At 47.8% G+C, this 23762-nt stretch overlaps 1 protein-coding gene across 1 annotated transcript in view; it reads right to left on the reverse strand.

The window, feature by feature from the left end:
* Window positions 1-1450: 1450 nt before the first annotated feature.
* The window catches only part of LOC130484761 (transmembrane protease serine 11C-like), a 33955-nt gene continuing 11643 nt past the window's right edge, over window positions 1451-23762 (reverse strand). The window contains exons 3-8 of the mRNA XM_056857846.1: window positions 21425-21492; window positions 20959-21122; window positions 10885-11065; window positions 7498-7763; window positions 3832-3974; window positions 1451-1614 (exon numbers count right to left, since the gene is read on the reverse strand). Of these exons, the coding sequence (XP_056713824.1) occupies window positions 1453-1614; window positions 3832-3974; window positions 7498-7763; window positions 10885-11065; window positions 20959-21122; window positions 21425-21492 (984 nt within the window). The 3' untranslated portion in view covers window positions 1451-1452. The remainder of the gene's footprint in view (window positions 1615-3831; window positions 3975-7497; window positions 7764-10884; window positions 11066-20958; window positions 21123-21424; window positions 21493-23762) is intronic.

A 23762-nucleotide genomic window follows, 5' to 3' on the forward strand; every position in this document is an offset into this window, starting at 1 on the left:
AGGGCAGCACCCTCTTCCCCCTCCGTCACACCACTGGGATCTCATTGAGGATGCCAGTAAGTTCTCCTGCCCCTGGTCCTGCCTCAAAGGGGCTAGGGGCTGGCATCTTGTGCCCCGAGGTCCTCCCCAGCCCAATGCAAAGTGTGTGGGTGTGGGTGTTTTGGCTGCCACTAAGCCTCACAGTTGGCTCCTCGTCAGCACTGCCGCCCTCCCCTCCAATGGCTGGGTCCCTGGCTGTGCTCAGCTCAGGCTATGAGCTTCTGCTGGCGGCCCTGAAGTCCAGACCTGCAGCTGGGTCTGGACATGAGCATTCTCCCCCCAAATCATAGAGGTTTTGGGGGGGAGGGTGCTAGAGTGTCCCTGGTGCAATCCTGCACTTCCTCATCAGCGCGAAAGTGATGTCATCGTGCTGGGTATGTTGCCCCCAGCCACACCCTTGCGGAGCTCCTGCCAGTTGCCAGGAGAGAGCGGCCAACCCCAGTCGGGCTGGTCCCAACAGTCTACAACATGGGACATCTGTAAAGGCTGATCAAAAATGCTCCCTTGAGCACCAGTAGGGGGAAAAGATGGGCACAATATGGGTGCCTTTCATTTTCCCCTACTGGGGCTTAAAAGCAGCCAGTGAGGGCTTCTTGTAACTAGCAGTTCAATCCTATGCAGAGTTACCCGAGTCTAAGCCTGTTGATTCCAGTGAGTTTAGTCAGGTGAAACTCTGCACAGGATTGCATTGTAAATTACCTATTGGGGACCCAACATGAATCCCCATTGTCCTGCGGAGTTTGGAAAGAGGAACTGGAGTGGAGGGTTGGGCCTTTGGAAGAAAAAGACCACCGTGGGAGACTGGGGTGTTTTCTCGGTCCCTGTGCCTGGCCTGTCTGACCTTTCACACCTATTATGGAGGGCCATTGGCGGCCCTGGGTCCAGAAGGCCGCCCAGGTCTTACAGCTGTTTCTGGCGCATGGCTGGCTGGGATCATGCCAGCAACTAAGTTTGCCCTTCAAAGATGGCTTGGGGTGGGGGTGGGGAATAAGGGGTTTCCAGTTCTTGACAGTGGATATTCAGTAATTTCACTGGAATGAAATAACCAAATACACTTGATAACACTGCTGCCGTATTCTCAAAGCAGTTGTGAGACCAGGAAATGCTTCGTAACTAAGCAGGGCCTCTCCAATGCGACTGCACAGGAGGCTCTAGTCTGAAAGAGCCTCAATCTACAATTTTTGCCAATTGCAATGGGTTGCCTCAGTCTTTCCCCTTCCTTGTGAACAAAAAGTTGAAAATAAAACAGTGCATAATATGGTAGAGAATTATGTGGACATCTCCAGCAGAGACACCAATGTCTGCTCTGTGATCAGAATTAACCAGAGCTACCGAACTATTGATATTTATAGTCCAAATGTCTTGGAGTTCCCAGCTTGGACGCTGCTTGTGAAGTAGACCCTGGCTGTAACTTCAGACTCCAGTCTGGGCAGCAATCCAGTCTCGATAGTAAGTCACCCGCGTGTAGACTCCCGGCTTGTTGGGTTTGGCACATTCGTCCCCCCAGCTGACGATGCCGACCAGGTACATCCTGTCTCTTGAATCGGGAGTCACCAGTGGGCCGCCAGAGTCCCCCTAGCAAAAGAATACAAACATTTTAAATTCTGCAGGAAGGAAAATACTGTTCTTTCAGAAGACACAACATGATAATTAAAAAGGGCAAGAGTCCAGTAGCACCTTAAAGACTAACAAAAATATTTTCTGGTAGGGTATGAGCTTTCGTGAGCCACAGCTCACTTCTTCAGATACAGCTAGAATGTGAATCCATCGGTCTTTAAGTAGAGGAGAGTGAATTCAGACAAGCATTAGTATGTAAATATTAACAGTATGTAAATGTGAATGGCAGGCGTAATGGGATTAGGTGTGATATGCAGAAGAGTCTGTGATGTCCAGGGAGAGGTGGGTGTGGAGAAATCAGCATTGGTAACTGGACTCTTGCCCTTTTTGACTACTGCAAACAGACTAACACGGCTACCCACTGTGAATTATCTTCATGATAATTAAGGCTTTGTGCACAAGAATTTAAGAGGAAGGAAGATGGTTTCTGCAATCTGTATAAATCATGCAAACAAAGGCCATTAACGCATGGCTATAATCGAATTTGTTTGTCACTGTCCTATCTCACGTTTTATGGCCCCTCATTCAAAAAATTGAACGCATGGGGACATAAAACAGGGACAAACAAATTCGACTCCAACCCCTTCATGGCAGCTGTGTGGACTTTGGATCAGATGTGCACCTGGAGTTTCTATGTGAAATGTAATTAGGACCACAGTGCACAAGAAGCACAGCCCCCACCCCCATACACACACCAGTTTCCCAACCCAGAACAGCCCCGGGGAACTGCTATTTGCCCTGCCGGGGAAACTTACATATAGTCATCAGCACATGCAAATTTCCTCAATGCACAAACAGCAGCTGCCCACACATAGGGTTGCCAACTTCCAGGTAGTAGCTGGAGATCTCCTGCTATTACAACTGATCTCCAGCCGATAGGGATCAGTGTCCCTGGAGAAAATGGCCACTTTGGCAATTGGACTCTATGGCATTGAAGTCCCTCCCCTCCCCAAACCCCACCCTCTTGGGACCCGCCCCCAAAACCTTCTGCCGGTGGCGAAGAGGGACCTGGCAACCCCACCCACTCAGCACAGTGGCAGTGAGGCTTCTGCACGACAGGTTTCCCACCATAGTTTCTCTTCTTCAGTCCTCCAGTAGTGGCCCCACCCCCCTCCCCTGGGCCCATGGGGCTTTTCAGTGTTTTAAATAAGTCATCATTTGGATCCTGTCATATTGCTATAATGTTATAACACTATAACAATTCCCAGTGATCTTTTTTTTTTAATCAGTCTCTATCCCCTCTCGTTGAGGACGTTATTCCTTCCCCTACATATTGTTATAATGTTATATAATGGGTTTTTCTTGGGTAAAATAAATAAATAAACATGACAGTACAGTGCTCACAGGGGGGGCTTGCAGAGAAGACCGCAGGGCTGCCAACACACTCCTTTGTGCCTGCTAATTATATCATCATTGGCCACCATAGAGTGCATCTCTTGCCCTGCTGCAGCCTTCTCTGCCAGTCTCTTTGCAAAGAATGCAGCAGGTAGGACTGCAGAGAAGGCGACCGGACAGGCAACCTACTCCATCAGGTAGGGTTGCCGGCTCCAGGTTGGGAAATACCTGGAGATTTTGGGGGCGGAGCCTGAGGAGGGCAGGGTTTGGGGAGGGGAGGGACTTCAATGCCCTAGAGTCCAATTGCCAAAGTGGCCATTTTCTCCAGGTGAACTGATCTCTGTCGGCTGGAGAGCAGTTGTAATAGTGGGAGATCTCCAGCTACCACCTGGAGGTTGGCAACCCTACCATCAGGCCTTCTCAACAGTTCCACCCTCTGCCTTCTCTTTGTGAAGAGGCCAGCCAGAAGGAGAGGCCAGTATACTGGACCAGTGGGTTCGGGCACAAAGAAAGCCCTGATTCAATATAAGAATATTCAAATATCTGTTTTTAAAACAAAAACAAAGCAGCTTTGAGAAAGGCTGGAGAAAGCCAGGGAAACAGCAGGAGGTGCATAAATGCACTGCGGTGCTTCCCACAGCATTGAACTCAGGGCAAATAACCTGCGTGGAAATGGCTCTACAAGGCCCTACAAAGAGCAACTGCTGTTTACTTCTGAAGTACTAGGAGGGGGGGGGGTCCGGTGACAATTGCCCCAGTACAAAGGTCCTTTGTGGCGAGCTGTTCACACCTGTGACATTCAGCTCTTTTTTCTGCTCTGCTCTCCATTCTACAACTTACTTGGCAAGCATCGCTTCCTCCTGCCAGGTATCCAGCACACAGCATCCCAGGTGAAATAGCGTGATTGTACACTTCTCTTCTGTTGCAAACCTCATTGCCTATGATTTTTACTTTCGTTTCACGAAGTTCATCGACGCTGGGACCTGATTTTAAATTAACAATGAATGAGAAAAGACAAGCAAATTCCTGTGGCGATTCATACAAGGCACACCCCAGCACCCCATGTACCTCTCATCCCAGCATCACAGATCTCTCATAAACATAACACTAATTCGTTCCTACACAAGCCCACCCCACTGGCCAGACACGAATCCTCAGACAGCACTTCTAGATTTGGGGGTGGGGGTGGTCAGCATACATGCTTGCACAATAAAATCTTGTCAATCTCCAGTTGATGTGTGCCGCAACAAACTAATCCAGATTCCCTCCTGGATTCTGGCCCCAGGTTACCTGGCTTAGAGTTCAACAGCTCAAAGGGGAGAGAGCGAGGAGAGAGTACCTTTTCAAGCACTGCATTTCTGGCACGGCTTTCTCATATACCGTGAGAGGTATTACACACAATCATCTCAGTAGACGCTACAAAAGACGTGGTGCCCTTTGCAGGCAAAACGGCACTCACACACACTGAGATGATTGCATATCTTGTGCTCTTCCTATTCAAGTGATAGTAGTGCCTGAAACATAATGCCTGAAAAGGCCTTAACTCAGCAGACACTTGACAGGGGCATTTACCACTCAGCAGAATTAAATAGATCTTGCCACTTAACAGATGTGTAGTGCAGAGCATGCAAGCAGGCTCATTTTCCGGCCAAGTATTTGGAAATTGTCACCTGTGGCTTGACCCTGACATCGGGAAAGTGTCCAAACTGCAGGAATGAATGCCCAGCTCAGTGCTGTCCTGCCTGTGGACTATCCCATTAGAACCTCCTCAGTCTACGTCTGAGGACAAAGATGTGTGTGCAGTAGGGCTGCCATCCTCCAGGTACTAGCTGGAGATCTCCTGCTATTACAACTGATCTCCAGCCGATAGAGATCAGTTCCCCTGGAGAAAATGGCCGCTTTGGCAATTAGACTCTATGGCACTGAAGTCCCTTCCCAAACCTCGCCCTCCTCAGGCTCTGCCCCTAAAACCGCCCGCCGGTGGCAAAGAGGGACCTGGCAACCCTAGCACGCAGGAGGCTGGGCCTGGATGCTGAGGCATTTCTGAGGCTTGGGTGGAAGTCACTAGAGCTGGTGGTTTGATGCCACCCTCGCCTCCCCACAACAGTGTCCCAATATGGGAACACATGAAGCTGCTGTTTACTGAATCAGACCCTTGGTCTATCAAAGTCAGTATTGTCTACTCAGATTGGCAGCAGCAGCTCATTATGGTCTCAGGCAGAGGTCTTTCACATCACCTCCAACCTGATCCTTTCAACTGGATATGCTGGGGATTGAACAGGGACCTCCTGCATGCCAGGTAGATGCTCTGCCACTGAGCCACGGCCCCTCCCCAAAGGCCGCCAAAGCTCTGTCCAGGGGCAGAGGGGCAAGGGGCACAGTTCTGCCCGCTGAGCTAGCTCAGCAACTGGAGCCTGTTGGAGACCATACCAGTTCTATGGATCTGGAAACATCGGCAACACCTCTGGGGGGGGGGGGTTTCCTCTGAGCAGGTTAACAAGCCTGTGGTTGAGGGCAGTCCGGGAGACATTGCACACCTGGATTGCCCAAAAGCTTTTGACAAGATACTCCTAAGTAAGCCTGGAAACCATGCGATCAGTAGATGGTCCTCTTATGGATTAAAAGTTTGTTAAATAACAAGAAGCAGAAATCAGGAATGCTTGAACAAGTCTTGTAATGGAGGGAAGTGAGCAGTGGGGCCCTCACATGGACAAGTGCTATTTAATTTGTTCATAAATTATTTGGAATTGGGTGGGGGGATTTTTTGTTTGTTTTTTCTTTTGCACTAACATTTCCTTTTCTGGGGGAGAAAGTAGGGTTGCCGGCTCCAGGTTGGGAAATACCTGGAGTTTTTTGGGGCAGAGCCTGAGGAGGACGGCATTTGGGGAGGGGAGGGACTTCAATTGCCAAGGCGGCCATTTTCCCCAGGTGAGCTGATCTCTATCGGCTGGAGATCAGTTGTAATAGCAGGAGATCTCTTGCTACAACCTGGAGGTTGGCAACCCTATGCAGTCAAGTGGTCTCAAGTCACCCAGAAGTTGCTTCCAGGCCTAGCATTGCCAACCTCCAGCTAGGACCTGGAGATCTCCCAGAATTACAACTCAACTCTAGGTGGCAGAGATCTGTCTCCTTGGAGAAAATGGCTGCTTTGGAAGGTGGCATTATATATTCAGCTGAGGCCTCTCTGCTCCCCAAGCCTTGCCCTTCTCAGACTCCACTACAAAATCTCCAGGAATTTTCCAACTAGGAGCTGGAACCCGTAGCCAGGTTTGGCCCTACTGAGTCCTCCCTGAAGTGCCAAAACAGTCCTGGAAATAGGGTTGCCAACTTCGAGGTGGTGGCTGGAGATCTCCCACTATTACAACTGATCTCCAGGCAACAGAGATTAGTTCCCCTGCAGGAAATTGCTGCTTTGGCAATGGGACTCTATGGCATTGAAGTCCCTCCCCTCTCCAAACCTTGCTTTCCTCAGGCTCCGCCCCAAAATCCCCAGGAGCTGGCAACCCTACCTGGAAACGCCCTGTCCATCCCCCTGCCTTTTACTCACTGAAACCCAGACTGGAATGCTGTGGTTGCCTAGCAACAGCCACCAAGGGAATCCATTTGTTAAAGCTACAGGTGCTCCTTTTATCATTTTCAAACAATTTTTTTTAAAAAAACCTAATGTGTTTTTTTAAATATTTTTCTGCAAACCTGGTGCCCTTTTCAGGTTTGAAGAAAGATCTGTCTTGCTCGTTCACAGCTCCACTCACCGGATTTAAGTATCCTCAACTTTGGCCAACTTCGCTATTAGAATATATGATGATAATTCTTAAATTTTCTGCAGGCATATACAACACATTTTCAAGGATATATTCAATTATATTATATTATTATAAAGTTTGGTGTTTTCAATATTATAAAATTTAATTTGATATCCAAATATTCCAGTGCTCCCACCTACTATGATGGTATAACTGTGGTTGTATCCAAATAATAAGCTTTCTTTTGTTTACTGCATAATGTGCTTTCTTCCTTCAACTTTCATTTTTCCCCTTCTTCTCAGATGGCACAAACTAAGACATATGTGCTTAGGTCACCTTGGATGCAACAGTGTGCAGTTCTCTATATCTGGTATTGGATAAATTCACAATTTTGCTTATAGAAAACTAAGGCAGTTATACTTTTAAGTTCCATAGACATGCCAAATAGTACAATTTTATTAAGTTACAAATAATGCATTTTTGTGTTGTTAAAGCAGTAAAATAAGTTTAGATGTGACAGGAAAGTAAGTACTACATATATTTCAATTTCCCCCAAAATTTCTGGGTTAAAACAAATCCTGACACCCACACCCTCCTCAGTGCCTTCAACATTTCTAGAAATTTTACATCTCTAGGCTAGCAGCGGGTGCAGTTAACTAGGGGTGAAGTTAGACTCAGGTCTGGACCATACATCCACCGTCTGTGGGTGAAGCACCCGTTGGGCCTGTTCATCTGACTTAACGCTGTGTACAGAATTTCTCACCGTCATCCTTCAGAGCTCCCCACCCCGTGACGAAGCACGAGGTGTTGTCTGAGAAGACTTGTGTAGCTTCTGGAAGGCAGACACGATGCACTTCAGCTGAGAACTGCACTGGGGGAGAGATCTCTGCAACAGCAATGTCATATTCGTGGCTCAAGACATTATCCGCATAATGTTCGTGGACGATGATCTGGCGAATATTCCTCTTCATTGTCGGGGGCCTCAAGCGGGCACCAAAGCTGGTCGTCCAGCTGTTGACGTCCCTGAACCTGAAAGACATTGGGAAGTATAGCGCCTATCATGATAATGAAGAACAATTAACATTTTTGCAGCAGTCTCTCTTAGTCTCAGCCTTTCTTGGGATGGAACAGCAACCAGTTCTCCTCCGCAAATCTTACCCTCCCCACAGCACTGAGCACCTCCTTCCTAGCAACCTATTCTCTGCTGCAAATGCCGCCCCCTGAACTGGCATTACAAAATACAGACTATAGCCATCCCTCCCAGTTTGCATGTGATTTTTTCCACTATGTGTTATCAGAGATTTGTGCCTCACTTAATTCTGTACTGTTTGTGTCCTGCTGTTAGAATCATAAAATCATCGAGTTGGAAGGGACGACCAAGGTCATCTAGTCTAACCCCTTGCACATTGTCTTCCCCCACACCCCCAGTGACCCCTGCTCCATGCCCAGAAAATGTCCAAAAAGACCCCAAACTGGCGATCAGCATTAACTTGGGCATGTAAGAAAGGGCCACAAGAGCCAAACACTGAAGCAACCTTTCCTGCCCTCCCTCTCATGATCTGCCAAACTTTACAGAATCAACATTGCTGACAGATGGCCATCTAGCCTCTTCTTAAAAACCTCCAGGGAAGGAGAGCTTACCACCTCCCGAGGAAGCCTGTTCCACTGAGGAACTGCTCGAACTGTCAGAAAGTTCTTCCTAATGTTTAGCTGAAAACTCTCTTGATTTAATTTCAACCCGTTGGTTCTTCCACGGCCAACAGAAAACAACTCCACATCATCCTCTATATGACAGCCCTTCAAATACTTGAAGATGGTTATCCATATCACCTCTCAGTCTCCTCCTCTTCAGGATAAACATACCCAGCTCGTTCAACCTGTCCTCATAGGACTTGGTCTCCAGGCCCCTCACCATCTTTGTTGCCCACCTCTGGACACGTTCCAGCTTGTCTACATCTTTCTTAAATTGTGGTGCCCAAAACTGAACACGATACTCTAGGTGAGGTCTAACTAGAGCAGAGTAAAGTGATACCATCTCTTCACGTGATCTGGACACTATACTTCTGTTGATACAGCCCAAAATCACATTTGCCTTTTTAGCTACCGCACCACACTGCTGACTCATGTTCAGTTTATGGTCTACTAAGACCCCTATATCCTTTTCACCCACACTACTGCCAAGACAAGTCTCCCCCATCCTACAATTATGCATTTGATTTTTCCAACCTAAATGGAGAACTTTACATTTATCTCCATTGAAATTCATGTTAATAGTTTTAGCCCCGTTTTTCAGCCAGTCAAGATCATCCTGTATCCTGGCTCTGTCTTCTACTATATTTTCTACCCCTCCCAATTTAGCCTTATCTGCAAATCTAATAAGTATCCCTTCTATTCCTTCATCTAAATCATTTATAAAGATCTTGAACAACACAAGGCCCAAGACAGATCCCTGAGGAACTCCACTAGTCACTCCTCTCCAAGTGGATGAGGAACTGTTAACTAGCACTCTTTGGGTGCGATCTGTCAACCAGTTACAGATCGACCTAACAGTAACAGGATCTAAACCACATTTCCCCAATTTGTCAACTAGAATACTATGTGGAAACTTATCAAAAGCCTTACTGAAATCTAGATAAACTATGTCTACAGCATTTCCCTGATCCAGCAAGGTAGTAACTTTGTCAAAAAAGGAGATAAGATTAGTCTGACATGACTTGTTCTTGAGAAACCCAAGCTGGCTCTTAGTGATCAGATCCATCCTTTCCAAATGCTCAAGGACTGACTTTCAGATAATTTGTTCTAAAACTGTTCCAAATATAGACATCAAGCTGACAGGTCGGTAGTTACAATGAGCCTGTACTTCAAAATGGCTTTAATGAGAAAATTGGTATCTGACAATAGACATCAACAGAATGTGATGTTCCTTGATGCTAACAGATGTTGTCTTGACTAACTTTTAAAAATGCCTCCCGAGACCACGGCCCTCTTGTTCTCCACACTGACCCAGGATTTTAATCTCTGTGTGCGTTATTGGGGGGGGGGGGGAGGGTTTGTCTCATTTTCTGTTAATCTATATCAGGGGTCCCCAACGTGGTACCAAAGAGAGCCATGCCACCCACCACCTTTCCTGGTGCCCGCCAAGTGGTTTTAGACAGCGAGCAAGGCCAGATGTTGCTTTTGCCCAGCAAGGCTTCTGATTGGCCACTGGAGATTTTATTGGCTGTGCAGATTTTTAAGAACAGTTCTTTGGCAGTAGCTGCCACACAGCACAAGGATCTTAACTGCCTGACTGAAGGTAAGATGTGGCAGCCATTTTGCGGCTGGCTTCGCCTCCTTCAGCAGCCATTTTGTGCCTGTGCCCGCCACGCCATGGCAGAATGCCAAAGGTGCCCACAGGCTCAAAACGCTGGGGAACCCCTAGTCTACACGGACAGCAATCTCCCTATCAAAATCTGTTCTTAACCTCCCTTTCAGGACTTGCTACATGAGGGGAGTGAGACAGGACAGGTAGACTTGCCAGGTCCCTTTGCTCCACCGGTGGGAGCTTTGCAGGGGTGTGGCTAGGGGCGCATGAGATGCATGCATGCCCTGCGAGATCCATGTGCGCACCCTGCACAATGCGCCGATGCCACTTCCGGGTTTACCGGCAGGTGCTCTAGCAATCCCCGCTGAAGAAGAATTTTCCAACAAAGCGGTTCCTCAGTGGGACAGGCTTCCTCGGGAGGTGGTAGGTTCTCCTTCCCTAGAGGTTTTTAAGGTTAGATGGCCATCTGTCAGCAATGCTGATTCTATGACATTGGGCAGATCATGAGAGCGAGGGCATCTTGGCCATCTTCTGGGCATGGAGTAGGGGTGGCTGGGGATGTGTGTGGGGGAAATAGTTGTGAATTTCCTGCATTGTACAGGGGGTTGGAGTAGATGACCCTGGTGGTCCCTTCCAACTCTATGATTCTATGATTTTCATAGCGTTTCTGTGGAAGTTGCTGGAATGACCGCGGTGCTTCCAGGTAAACCTAGAAGTGACGCCGGCATGTCACATGGGTCGCGCGCACACACGTCACAAGCCTCCTCCTTCCCCTGAGAGACCCAGCGCAGTTCCTTTCCAGAGGTTGGAGATCCCAGGTGCGCCGGTGCAGACCGTGATGCTCACCCTCTGAAGCAATGAGCTGCAGTCACGAGCCACCTGTTACTGATCAGGGAAGCCCCGCAGCGATGGATGCCGTTCAGCTGCAGGCTGGCTTGCCAGGGCCATTCCTCTTCCTTGGCAATGTTCCCTCCAGAAATCCTTTCTCCAGTTTTGTCGATCCGTGTCCCACAGCCTGCCAAAGTTACTTTTCAGTAAATAAAAAAGGCTACGGCTCACAGTATGAATATTAAAAAAAAAATAGCATTATATTACAGATGAAACTCTCAAGACTTATGCAGGGAAATTTTTTTAGAGAGACCAGAATTCTAGAAGTCTGAAAATGTTGAATTCTGAAGACCTGATTTTATGCGCGCTTCTCTGGTAGTGATTCCCATCCATCTGGTAGGAATCTGAATACGCCAGCCATTTCTGATGCCAGTAGAAAAATAGTACTGTGTCAACGTACATCATTGGTGCCAACGTATGTAAACAAAGCTAAATGAAGCTAATCTATTACTTATCGTCAGGATTCCCACACACATGGGCAGTTACAGGGTAATCCTACGTAGTTACCACAGTCCTGTCCAGTGGTGGATCTACTATGAAACTAATGAAACTTAAGCTTCAAGGTCCCTAATCCTGGAGGGGCACTGAAGCAACTTTTTAAAAAATGAGTGAATTTTTCAACAAAATCGATGGAGTTCTTTTAAAGTGTTTGTTATTAAAATAAGGCTATTTTATTTCACTTTGGTAATTGAACTCTATGGCATTGAAGTCCCTCCTCTCCTCAAACCACGCCCTCCTTAGTTTCTGCCCCCCAAACCTCCCGCTGGTGGCAAAGAGGAACGTGCCAACCCTATTCATTAGCAGTCAATAGGGTTGCCAGCAACGGGTTGGGAAATATCTGGAGATTTTGGGGGCAGAGCCTGAGGAGGGCGGGGTTTGGGGAGGAGAGGGGCTTCAATGCCATAGAGTCCAATGGCCAAAGTGGCCATTTTCTCCAGGTGAACCGATCTCTATCAGCTGGAGATCAATTGTAATAACAGGAGATCTCCAGCTAGTACTTGGAGGTTGGGGACCCTAGCAGTCAAGCCGTCTGCGAGCACCCCGGTCTGAGCACTGGAGGCCATGAAGCTCACCATACGGCCTTGGGCCCCTCACTCTCTCTCTCAGATGAACCCACCTCAAAGGGTTGTTGTGAGAAGAAAATGGGGAAGGAGAGCTGCCTGTGCTGTCCTGAGTTCCTTGGAGTAAATGAGGGATAAAAATGTACCAGACATATATCCTTCAGGCCAATCTATCTCTGGTGTTCAAATTAAGGAGGCCCGGTGTGGATTCCAGCACACTTGAGACCCCTCCGCAGGTAGGACCTGCTCTGTGGACAAGCGGCTGTTGGAGGTGCCCAAAGGAACACGTGAAGGCCAGCCTTTGTCTTGCTCATTGACTGTTTCTCTTCTCTTATCCCCCTCCCTGGTTGAAGTTGGCTCTCTGGCCAGCTGCCAGTCTCTCCCTATGGCTGTTCTTCCTGTGCCCCTCCCCTTCCCCAGTGTGGCTGAAGGCAAGAGCTTCATAAGCAGCATCTTTCCCAAGTGATGCATTTGTCCCCCCTCCCCTCATCCAAGAAGCTTCAATGGTAAATACAAATTAGGTGCATTTACTACCAGCTTCAACCAACCCCAGCTGAGGAAGCAAGTCAGGCGCTCCAGCAGATGTTTCTGTGGACGGGAAATGGAGGAAAAGGCTGTGTGCAAACTTCTAAAAACAGTTTAATGGATAAATGGAGCAACAAAATTGATATTTTAAAAATGAAATCGCCTTCTTCCACTGTTCCAGTAAGTAACTTTTAAAACTTTTTTTAAAGTTTCATGGAGTTGGGAAAAGGGGGGCTGCAGAAGATCAGTAGTAGACTTTTCTTTTTGGAAGAAAGGACTTCGGGGTCCAGCCCTGACATTCCAAAATCCTGCTTCAATACATGCCCAGAAGAGCCTGAATTATTAAGTGTGTGGGGAGGCAGAAAACTGCAGATAGAAAGGGGGGGAAGAACTCTGTACATTCTCAGAGGTACTTTTCTTTATGACTTAGCACTAGTGTTGAAAACAAATTTTTGGACTCAGATCCCTGGTGAGATCTTGGCACCAAGCAAGTAAGTAATTCCAAATTCCAGAGGACCCACACACTTGTGGGGAGGGCCCAATTCCAGCACAGGTATGAGCTAAAGTCCTTGTGGAATAACCAGCCTCAAGTTGAAATGAGGCCTGAAAGCAGTTCTGCCCCCCGCCCCCCGGGAGGACCCTGGGCAGTTGCGCTTGGGGGATTCCGACAGAGAATCCTACAATTCTAAAGGGAGGTGGAAAAATCCCTGAAAATATGATTGCAAACACCACACAAAGAGTGTGCCAATCAAGCGCCTACACAGTTTGATGCAGTCATCATCACTGAACACCGGGAGTCACCTATGACTACAATCCAGTTAAACCTTTCCATTATGCAGCAATTAGTTAATGAATCAACCGAGATCATTAATAAGTGCTTCCAGCTACTTGGTGATAACCCTCTGTAATGATACCACTGACAGGTGTTGATGCCTGATTGGCAGCCAGATAAGGGACTGGATGAGCCTTGAAGTACATCTGGATCCCACATCTGGTCCAGCTGCTGCTCTCCCCTCCCCCCCCTTCAGAACAGTGTTGGGAAGGGCTGGTTTTCCTAGGAGAAGCCATGTTTAACTCTCCGCTTGCCTGCCACTTTCCCCACATTGATTTGGGTTTATCGATATGCAAAACCCTAACCCTAGCAACCGGCCTAAGTGAGAAGTATTACTTCCATACACATATACAGCTGAACATGTAATGCCAATCCCACATTGATCCAGGTTACGATTCCCAGTTTCATTTGTAAAGTGGACACACATTGGCGCTTTCTTACCAACAGATCTAGATGTATGCATGTACAGACAGGATGTATGTGCATTCACTGTAGCATGAAAAAAGCTAGTGTGTCATTTTGTTGTTGGTTTTTGCTACTAACAGGCTACACTGGGATTGGCAAATGTGCTGTCTTTGGCCTCATACTCTGAGGATTAGTAAATGAGACCTCACCACTAAGGTTCCTAGGCCAACTCAAGATCCTTCAAGTGTAAAAGTGGCCAGTCCAAATGGTTTCAGAGACATTTGCTCACTACAAGGAGTGCAGTTGTGGAACCAGGTTTAAATCCCTTGGTAACAACAGTGAACCAGGCTTTCCTTTGGCAGCGGAGGGTAGGAGTCACAATAATGGGATTAAATTATGGCGGACAGGTACTGACTGGATATTATAAAAACATTTTTTTGCAGTAAGAGTTGTTCAACAGTGGAATCGGCTTCCTAGGGAGGTGGTGAGCTCCCCCACTCTGGCAGACTTCAAGCATAGGCTGGACAAACACTTGTCAGGGATGCTCTAGGTTGATCCTGCATTGAGCAGGGGTTTGGACTAAATGACCTGTATGGCCCCTTCCAACTCTATGATTCTAAACCAATTCTTTTAAAACTGTGGACCATTGCAGTGCGTTTTTAGCTGGACCGAGAGTCCATGTTGGAAATACAGAAGGAACCACCAGAGGGTTTTTTTATACAGCAAAGGTTCATGAACCTCAAATTAAAATGTAGTTCCTTGTACGCTATCCTGATGCACCGCATCATCTCATCGATACTCTGGCAATACTCTGCCGTGGCTGCCTTCATTTCTCTTATGCATACTTTCAGCACAGCTGCTCTAGAATGTAGAAGGAATTAAACGAGGTTTTTCCAGCAGCCTCCCATGCAAGGCTGGAATGCAAAGAATCCTAGTGGCCCACAAAGAACAAGAGGACCAGCAAAATCATCCCAGGGCGCAGGCAGATACTGGCAGCTGCTATATAGGATCTGTGGTTAGGGTTGCCAGTACCCTCTTCGCTACCAGCAGGAGGTTTTGGGGGCGGAGCCTGAGGAGGGGAGGGTTTGGAGAGGGGAGGGGCTTCAATGCCATAGAGTCCAATTGCCAAAGCAGCCATTTTCTCCAGGGGAAATGATCTCTATTGGCTGGAGATCAGTTGTATTAGCAGGAGATCTCCAGCTAGTACCTGGGGGTTGGCAAACCTATCTCTGAAGCATGCTGGGAAATGTGGTCCGGCAGGCTCCGTAGGCGCAAGGGCTGAGGCCACGAGTGTCCGTGGGAGGGGCCAGGGTAAATATAGTTGAAAATATATTAAACAAATGACATCTGCCCTGCTTTTTGCTTGTAAATATTTTCCTTGCAATGGAAAAAACTAGTCCATCAGAATTGTATAGGTTTAGCAAAGGGAAAATCAGTAAAATGGGGAGGGGCGTAGCTCCTCAAACGTGTAAAGAGATCTCTGCACCACTGGAGTCAGCTGCGGCACAACAGGGCAGAAGAATTTCTGTGCTCAAGGAATGCCACTTCTGGCCATGCCCTTTCAAAACAGGAAGCGATTTCCCTCCAGGCCAGACTAGGGTTGCCAGGTCCCTCTTCTCTACCAGTGGGAGGTTTTTGGGGTGGAGCCTGAGGAGGGCGGGGTTTGTGGAGGGGAGGGACTTCAATGCCATAGAGTCCAATTGCCAAAGTGGCCATTTTCTCCTGGTGAAGCAATCTCTATCGGCTGGAGATCAGTTGTAATAGCAGGATATCTCCAGCTAGTACCTGGAGGTTGGCAACCCTAGGCCAGACTGGCCAGGGATCCTGGAGGGGGGCTTGTTTTTGTTTTTTAGCCATCTTCTGGGCATGGTGTAGGGGTCACTAGGGGGAACGGGGAGGAGGTAGTTGTGAATTTCCTGCATTGTGCAGGGGGTTGGATTGGATGACCCTGGTGGTCCCTTCCAACTCCATGGTTCTATGATTCTGTCTCATTTTTAGTACTCACAGCTGTAGATAAGATTTCCACCTTTCTCTGCAGTAATCTCTGGAAAAGAGAGAGAGAGAAGCGGCCGTCACTTCAAAACAACCACTTTGAGTTATCTCTGTGTCTCTGAGGCCATTTATGCAAAGTCGATTTTGATGCTCGCTCAAAGCTACTTTTTTAAATCCAACCTTTAAAATGCCTATTCACAGTCCTGATGCAGGAGAAAGTCAAACAAATTCCACACCCCACTCGCCTGCTCCTTCGTTCCTTCGTTTGCATAGCCATTAGCAATTGTCGTTTGCATAGCTAACCCACGGCTGTGATTCTTCATGCTTCCTTGAGTAGATGCTTGGAGGCGGGGACAGAGTAAATAAAAAAGGTTGCATTAAAGGGGCTCTTAAGAAATGCAAAGCAGGTATGCGCCGGCATCACAGTGACTTGGAATGATGGTTCAGTGTGAAGAACTAAAAAAAAAAAGTATGCGGGGCACTTCAGCCTGGAATGTGCTGCAAATGACCAAGCATCAACGGCCTGAATGTATTTTCCAGAGGGGAAAGCTGATTCTAAGAACGGTGCCCCCAAGAGCTTCCCTGCACTGTCCCCTAGAGGGTGCCCTGCTTGCACACCTCACCCAGGGTCCTGGCGAGAGCGGCCCCTGAACTCATGCCAAAAGCCCAGCTGCACAGCTTGAGACTGCGGAGCTGACCGGAGCCTTCCAGCACCCTTTTCCCGCAGGGTCAGAGAGGCAGCCATGAGGCGGCCGCAGTCACCTCAGGCTTCGGCATGGGAGCCACGTCTGGCTCCTGGGCTGCGGTCCACTAGGGTTCCCAACCCCCAGGTACTAGCTGGAGATCTCCTGCTATTACAACTGATCTCCAGCTGACGGAGATCAGTTCACCTGCAGAAAATGGCCACTTTGGCAATTGGACTCTATGGCACTGAAGTCCCTCCCCTCCCCAAACCCCGCCCTCCTCAGGCTCCGCCTGAAAAACCTCCCACTGGTGGCGAAGAGGGACCTGGCAACCCTAGCGGCGGTCAGCATGGCAAGTCACACGGAAGTCATAGCAAGTCTCATGGCAAAACACGGGAGTGACACAAAAAAGAGATGTCATAAAACGAACGCCCTTTCTCAGGGAAGGGGGTTTACACATCTCCTACGCCAACATATTTAAGTCAGTATCTCCACATGAGCGATTCCAAGAGCAGTATGTTCCTGGTTCAGTTTACACTGATTAAGTCAGGAAAAAGTTATTATCCATTATACAGGACCAAGTGGGAACCCGCAAGGACTTGCGGGAGGCATCTCATTTCCTCCATCCCCTCTGTTTCCTCTTTCCCTTCCCTGAGATCCCCCACACCCTCTCCCCCTTTCCCCCTTCTCTCCTTCTAGGGTTGCCAACCTCGAGGTGGAGCCTGGAGATCTCCTGGAATCACAACAGATCTCCCAACTTCAGAGATCAGTTCCCCCCTAGGGAGCCTTTTAGGGTTGCCTTTTAGGGTTGCCAGCTCCAGTTTGGGAAATACCTGGAGATTTGGGGGTGAAGCCTCGGGAAGGCGAGGTTTGGGGACAGAAGCAACCTCAGCTGGGTATAACGCCATACAGTCTACCCTCCAAAACACCTCTTTACTCCAGGGGAACTGATCTCCACCATCTGGAACGCAATTGTAATTACGAGTGATCTCCAGCCCCCACCTGGAGGTTGGTAACCCTAGTTCCCCTGGAGGAACTGGCTGCTTTGGAGGGTGGAGTCTATGGCATTATAACCCTATGAGCTCCCTCCCCTCCTTAAACCCCACCCTCCAGCCCCAAAATGTTTAGGAATTTCCTAACATGGAGTTGGCAACCCTATCTCCTTCCCACCCAGGTCCCACCTGGAGGCTGGCATCCCTATCTACTACCCATCTTCAGCTATATTCATTATAAATTTACTTCATTTTAACCCCACATTTCTTCATTGTGGGGACCAAAGCAGCTAACGTTATTCTCCCCTCCTCCTTTTTATCTGCACAACCACCCTGTGAGGTAGGTTACGCTGAAAGTATGTGACTGGTCAAAAACCACCCAGTGAGCTTCCACAGCAAGATGGGGATTCAAACCTGCGTCTCCCAGACCCAACGCTGAAGCTCTAACTGCTGCACCACACCAGTTTTCAAAGAGTGGGTGCTGCAAGCCGCCAGGACTAGTTGAGTCATGCAAGTTAGGTGGTATCCAGGGGTAGGTTTGCCAACCTCCAGGTGGGACCTGGAGATCTCCCAGAATTACAACTGGACTTCAGATGACAGAGATCTGTCTCTGGAGCAAATGGCTGCTCTGGAGGGTGGACTCTATGGCATTATATTTGGCTGAGGCCTCTCCCCTCCCCCAAACCCTGCCCTCCTTAGACGCCACCACAAAATCTGTAGGAATTTCCCAGCCTGGAGCTGTCAATCCTCCCCAGGTCTGGCCCCAATGAATTCTCCCTCAAAGGTCCAAATAGGCCTGGAAAGGGCTCTGACGCCTCCACCTGCCTTTATGCACCGAAACTGAAGCCTGAATGATGCGGTGGCCTAGCAACAGCCACTGAGGGAATCCATTGCTTAAAGCTACAGGCATTCCTTTACATATGAAAGGATATTTTGTAATGGCCTATGGCTAAACAAATAAACGAATTCATTCATACAGGCATTTCTTTACTCATTTTCGCATTTTTAAACCACCCAATATGCTTTTTTTCCTTTTTTTTAGATTTCACATTTTTCTGCAAATCTGGGGCCCTTTTCAGGTTCATTGAAATATCTGTCTCGCCCGTTCACAGCTCCAGTCACTGGATTTAAGTATCCAAAGAAATAGCCCACTTGGCTATTAGAAAATAAGTTAGGTTTGGTTTGATCTGAATTTTTGATGAAGGAAATACTATCAGTGAATAACTTCTCCTTCTCCTTCTCTGGAAAGACAATGTAGCATAACTCCTAGTAATTAATGCCAACTAAAAGGTTAGTTAAATGAATTTGCTAGTTTATCACTCCAGGACCAGATACCAGCACGAGCCAAGAGAATAACTCTGCATGCCCAATTTTCTTTTTAAAGTGTACCCTGCCAATGGCACACATGGGCCTTTGCAAAAAGAGTCATGCAGATGTGTTACCTGGTGTGTATACCAGTGTGAAGCCCAGACATATGATTTTCCAGGGCCAATAGGACAGTGCCCCAGTCCAGCATGGAGCTGAAGTAGCAACAATACAGGTACCAGTGACATGAGTCCTAGAAGGCACCATTTGCCAAAAGTAGTGACACCACGCTCTGTTTGTTGGGATTTTTACCCCCAGTAGAGAGGAAAGGATGTCCAGTGTCCTGACCAGTCTATCTCTCTAACTCTCTAGTAGTCCCCCTCTGAAGTCTGGGATTAAGAGACAGTCCAAAGTCCTTTACTTTCAACACTGTTCACACGATCACTTCTCTTGCTATCAGTCAAAATAACGACATCATTATTCTCAAAGATGTTTTGGCTTTGGGGCCTGATTGACATGCCCTTGTCCACTCATCCCTCAAGAAGCTCCTGTTCATTTCAGCGGGACTTCCACAGAAACCCTTTTTGTGGGGGCTGTGTCCCAAGGGGCAACGTGTCTCTCATTGTCCAGCCCACCATTGCAGTCAAAACCAGCTGTCTTACGTTCTCTCAGAGTGGCACCTCAGGGCTTGGCAAGTGACAGAAAATGAATATTACAAATGGTGGTGGGAAGTGCCGTCTAGTCGCAGCCAACTTATGATGATACCTTAAAGGATTTTCAAGGCAAGACACATTCAAAGAGGGAGTACCATTGCCTGCCTCTGCACAGCAACCCTGGACTTTTTGGGTTGTCTCCCATCTAAGTTCTAACCAGGGCCAATCCTGCTTAGCTTCCAAGGTCTTATGTGATCGGGCTAGTCTGGGCCATCCAGATCAGGGCAATATTACAAATAACCTCTCTATACAGCTCATTTAATTCCAAGGATTAGCTACTAGTTGCCTTTCTTTCAGATGGCTTTTCCAATTAAGCCATTAAATCCACTATCATCCGTTACAAGAATATGTGTACCTCTTCCATACTGCTGAGGCTCAAGTCAGAAGAACTTGGAATTATGGGTTCTGGCACAGACTGAAAGGGTTTTCCAGTTTATACATCACTGAAAAGGCTGCTGAGGATGCACCAGGCATTCTTTCCCCCCCCCCCTTGTGCTTTTTCTGCACATGGATCGGCCAAGCAAGTTTTACTCCTATTTGCTGCCAAGGGTCACAGATATCACAGAACAGCCCAAAAGCAAAATCCATCTCATTCCCTGAAATAAGACCAATCAACGTGCCACAAAACAAGAAGTATCTAAGGCCAGGACAGAAGCCCGACACATCTTGGGCAAACCAAGAGAGGAACCTGATGGGTTGCTGCAGATCCCAGCAGATATAGGTCGAAAACGCATGGCTGTTTTGTCTTGCAATTCTCCCATGAATGTAGCGAATCTCTGTTTTGTAAACGCTTGGTGGTCTCCCGTCTGCGGGACCAACCCACTTCCGGTGTGATACTTCCCCTGGTTTTCCAATTCCTGTTTTGTCTCAAATTTTTAAAAAAGAATCGCTGCCATTGCGATTGCTTCCCAGTGCGTTTCAGCAAGGGTCGACTCCCTTTCCTTCCAGCCCATTCCACTTTCCCCTCCCACTCCTCCTATTTCCCTCTTGGGGGACCCAAGAACAGAAATTGGACCGAGAGGGGGCTGTGAGCGAGCCTGGAGTCTGCGGCTCTGTCCCTCTCCCTCCTCCTCCACATCCCTCCTGGCCCCGCTTCCAGTACCAGGCGAGGCGGAGTGAGTGCAAGGAGGAAGATGTAAGCCAGCCCTTGCCGTTCAGGGTTGGGGAATGCGGTGTGTACATGCCGCAAGGTTGACAGTACTTTCGTCTCCCTGCCACCTGTTTGTCCCTCTCATGCATTCATTTTTTTTAAATCTTGGAATAGAAAAGTGTGAGACATGAGAGGAACAAACCAATGACATCCCAGCCATGCGTTAGCAGCCATAGTGGGTGGGGTCATGAGCAAACCAATCACATTTTCCTGGCAGCAAAGAAGCTGTGTGGGCTCCAAAAACACTAAGTGGCAAAAAAAAGGGGTGAGCAGGTAAATGAATTTACATACAATCCACTTCGAGCTACGATGCAGAGAAACGAAGCAATAAAAAAGACCTATCCAAGATCCACACAGTTGCCTGTGGTGCTTACCTGAAAGCCTGTAAGATGCCAGGTCAATACTCAAGGACCCCGTGGGCTCCCTCAGCCTTCTCAGCAGATTGTTGCGGACATTTGCCAAAAGCACCTCTCTGCTGTCCGAGGCGATGAACTTGAAGACCAGCACCACGTCCGCCACCACAACCCCCTTATCTGGGCTGCAAAAGAGCACACAGGAGGATGCTTTCCACCAGCCCTCTCTGCTCAGGCAGGGCTGGCCCAAGACTTTTGGTGTTGCGGATGAAGGTCCAAACAGGCTCCCCTCTTCCCCCGAGCTGGGCCAGCCACATGCTCACAGGAAGCTCTTCCTTGCAAGCCTCTAGGAAGTGCCCCAAGGGCACTACTCAAGCACAAAGCCCATTCCTTTCCAGGAAAGTCTGACCCCCCCCCTCTGGCCCAAATCCAGTTATGGGAATCCATGACGGTTCAAGACTTTCAGCTGGATCATCATTTGACATACCTGAACCTCACAACGGAGGATTGGATCATTCTGTTCCTTAAAGTATGAGCTTGAAATGCCTGATGAATCTGTTGAAAGGGAAGGAATGATGCATGTTTAGTGAAATGCGTCAAGCAGAATAAGCACCAAATGATCACCTGAGGCTTTCCAGCCTAGATTTAGGGTCTCCAATTCCAGGTTGGGAAATTTCAGGAGATCTGAAGATGGAGCCTGAGGAGAGTGAGGTTGGTTGAGGGGAGGGACTGAAGCAGGATATAATGCAATAGATAAGTGGATGGAGATCAGCTGTAATTCCTGGGAATCTCCAGGCCTCAGCTGGAGTTTGGCAAGTTTACCTGGGATTGCAAGAGTGGCATATGGTGCAATCCTAAACCGAGCTGTACCTTTTTCAGTCCACTGAGGGGAGTAACTCTGCTTTGGATGGCATTGGTCCGTCACACAATAGACACACGGCAGCCCAAGAGGAGCAGTGACTGGATGCTCCTTGAGCAGCTGACGCAGGACATGCCATGAGCCACTTTTGAAATGCCCGTTGCCTTCTAAGCAGCTTCTCATGCGGCACAGAGTGTGTATGTGTGTGTGTGTGTGGGGGGGGAGCTGCTAGTCATGCAAAAAAAAAAACTTATTCCCCTCCCCCCCTTTGGCCTCACAGAACTAACTCCAACTTCTTTGAATCCAGATCTCTGGCTGGATAATCTGAAAACAAGGCTGCTATCTAGGGATGCCAGCCACCAGGTGGGACCTGGAGAACTCCTGGAATTACAGCTCATCTCTAGACTACAGAGATCAGTTCACCTGGAGAAAAGGGATGCTATGGAGGGTGGACTCCATGGCATTGTATCCCACTGAGGTCCCTGTCCTCCCCAGGCTCCACCCCCCTCCATCTCCAGATGTTTCCCAGCCTGGAGCTTCCAACCTTACCCATCCAGCCTCCAGCCCCATCGATGGCAAGGAGGGATCTGGCAATTCTACTGCTATCCTATGACTGAAGTTCATTCATAAGAACCCATAAACAGGCCCCTGAAAAGTGGAGTTAAGCACAATGCTTATGTATTTTCATCCATTTATTTATTACAAATTTCCACGCTGCCCTTCGGACCCACACAGGCCCTCATTAGCAAAAATAACACATTGTTTTTTAAGAGTATTCAAATTCTGCTCCATGCCAATGGACAATGGATATTATACGTGTACGCTGAGTCAGGTCTATCATTACTGCTTTATGACTTTTCAGGGTTACCATTTTCCCTTAAAGCTTCAGCCTGGCTGTTTCTGCTGTGCAGAACTTAAACCAGTAGTATGGTTCTGTCTGATTCTTAAGAAAAAAGCATCACTCAGCTGCCTGCCATCTTGACTGAACTGGCCAAAAATAGAAGCTGTGTGGGCTACGGCTGTCAGCCACAGGCAACCAGTGGAAATCCAAGGGGGTGGAGGCATGAGGATGACACACTTCAGAGAAAACCTCAAAGTTATATTAATACACTCCCCTTACTAATGTGGCCCCGATGCCTTATCTTATTCATTTGGATCACCCTGATTATAGGAGGGCCTTTACCTTGCAACGTTTAATACTCTCCCTTCAGCTATACTGGAAGGGAGACATAAAAAGATACCCTATGGTGGACATTTATGCCCTTGTTCTGATGGGAGCATAGAGACCCTTGAACATGTCGATTTGACTGCAAAATTTATAATAAAACAAGAGAAGACATTTCCCTTGTAATAGCTGGCTACCCAGGGAGAACTAGAGCAACTCGTCTTTCTAACATGCTCTCAGATAAATGGCCAAATTTGGATGGCGAGTAATGAAGACTAGGCGAGCATGGGTTGAACCTAATGGATGAGTGTTTTTATATTTATATATGGACTGTAACTGTTTTATTTAAGCTTAGTTTTTAATGGTTCTCCTATGAGTGTGTGATTATGTTTGACAAGGATTTATTGATGTATATAGCTATTATTCTTTTATTATGTAAGCGTTTTAATTGTTGGTCTTGGACCGTATTAAACTAAATCATTAATACACTCTAGGAATCGCCAAGAACTCTATAGTAAAACCATAGAGTTTCTGAGGATTCCTAGAGCAGACAGCTATCTCTTCGGGGTGTTTCCCGGAAGTGATGTCATGCTGTCGGTCAACTATGATTTTTAATTTTTCTCCTACCGACCACAGGAGTAGCAGCCGGAAATGGAAGCTGGAGGTGGGGAATCCCCTGCCCTGATGGAAAATTGGTAAGCCTGATGGTGGGCCCATTAGAAAACTTAATCCCCACAAGACAAGGAAGCAATTATTTTATTAAGATCTATCGAATTCACAATGTGCTGTGAGCCAAATTTC

Source organism: Euleptes europaea, chromosome 11 (genome assembly GCF_029931775.1).
Source record: "Euleptes europaea isolate rEulEur1 chromosome 11, rEulEur1.hap1, whole genome shotgun sequence".
Classification (NCBI taxonomy): Eukaryota; Metazoa; Chordata; class Lepidosauria; order Squamata; family Sphaerodactylidae; genus Euleptes; species Euleptes europaea.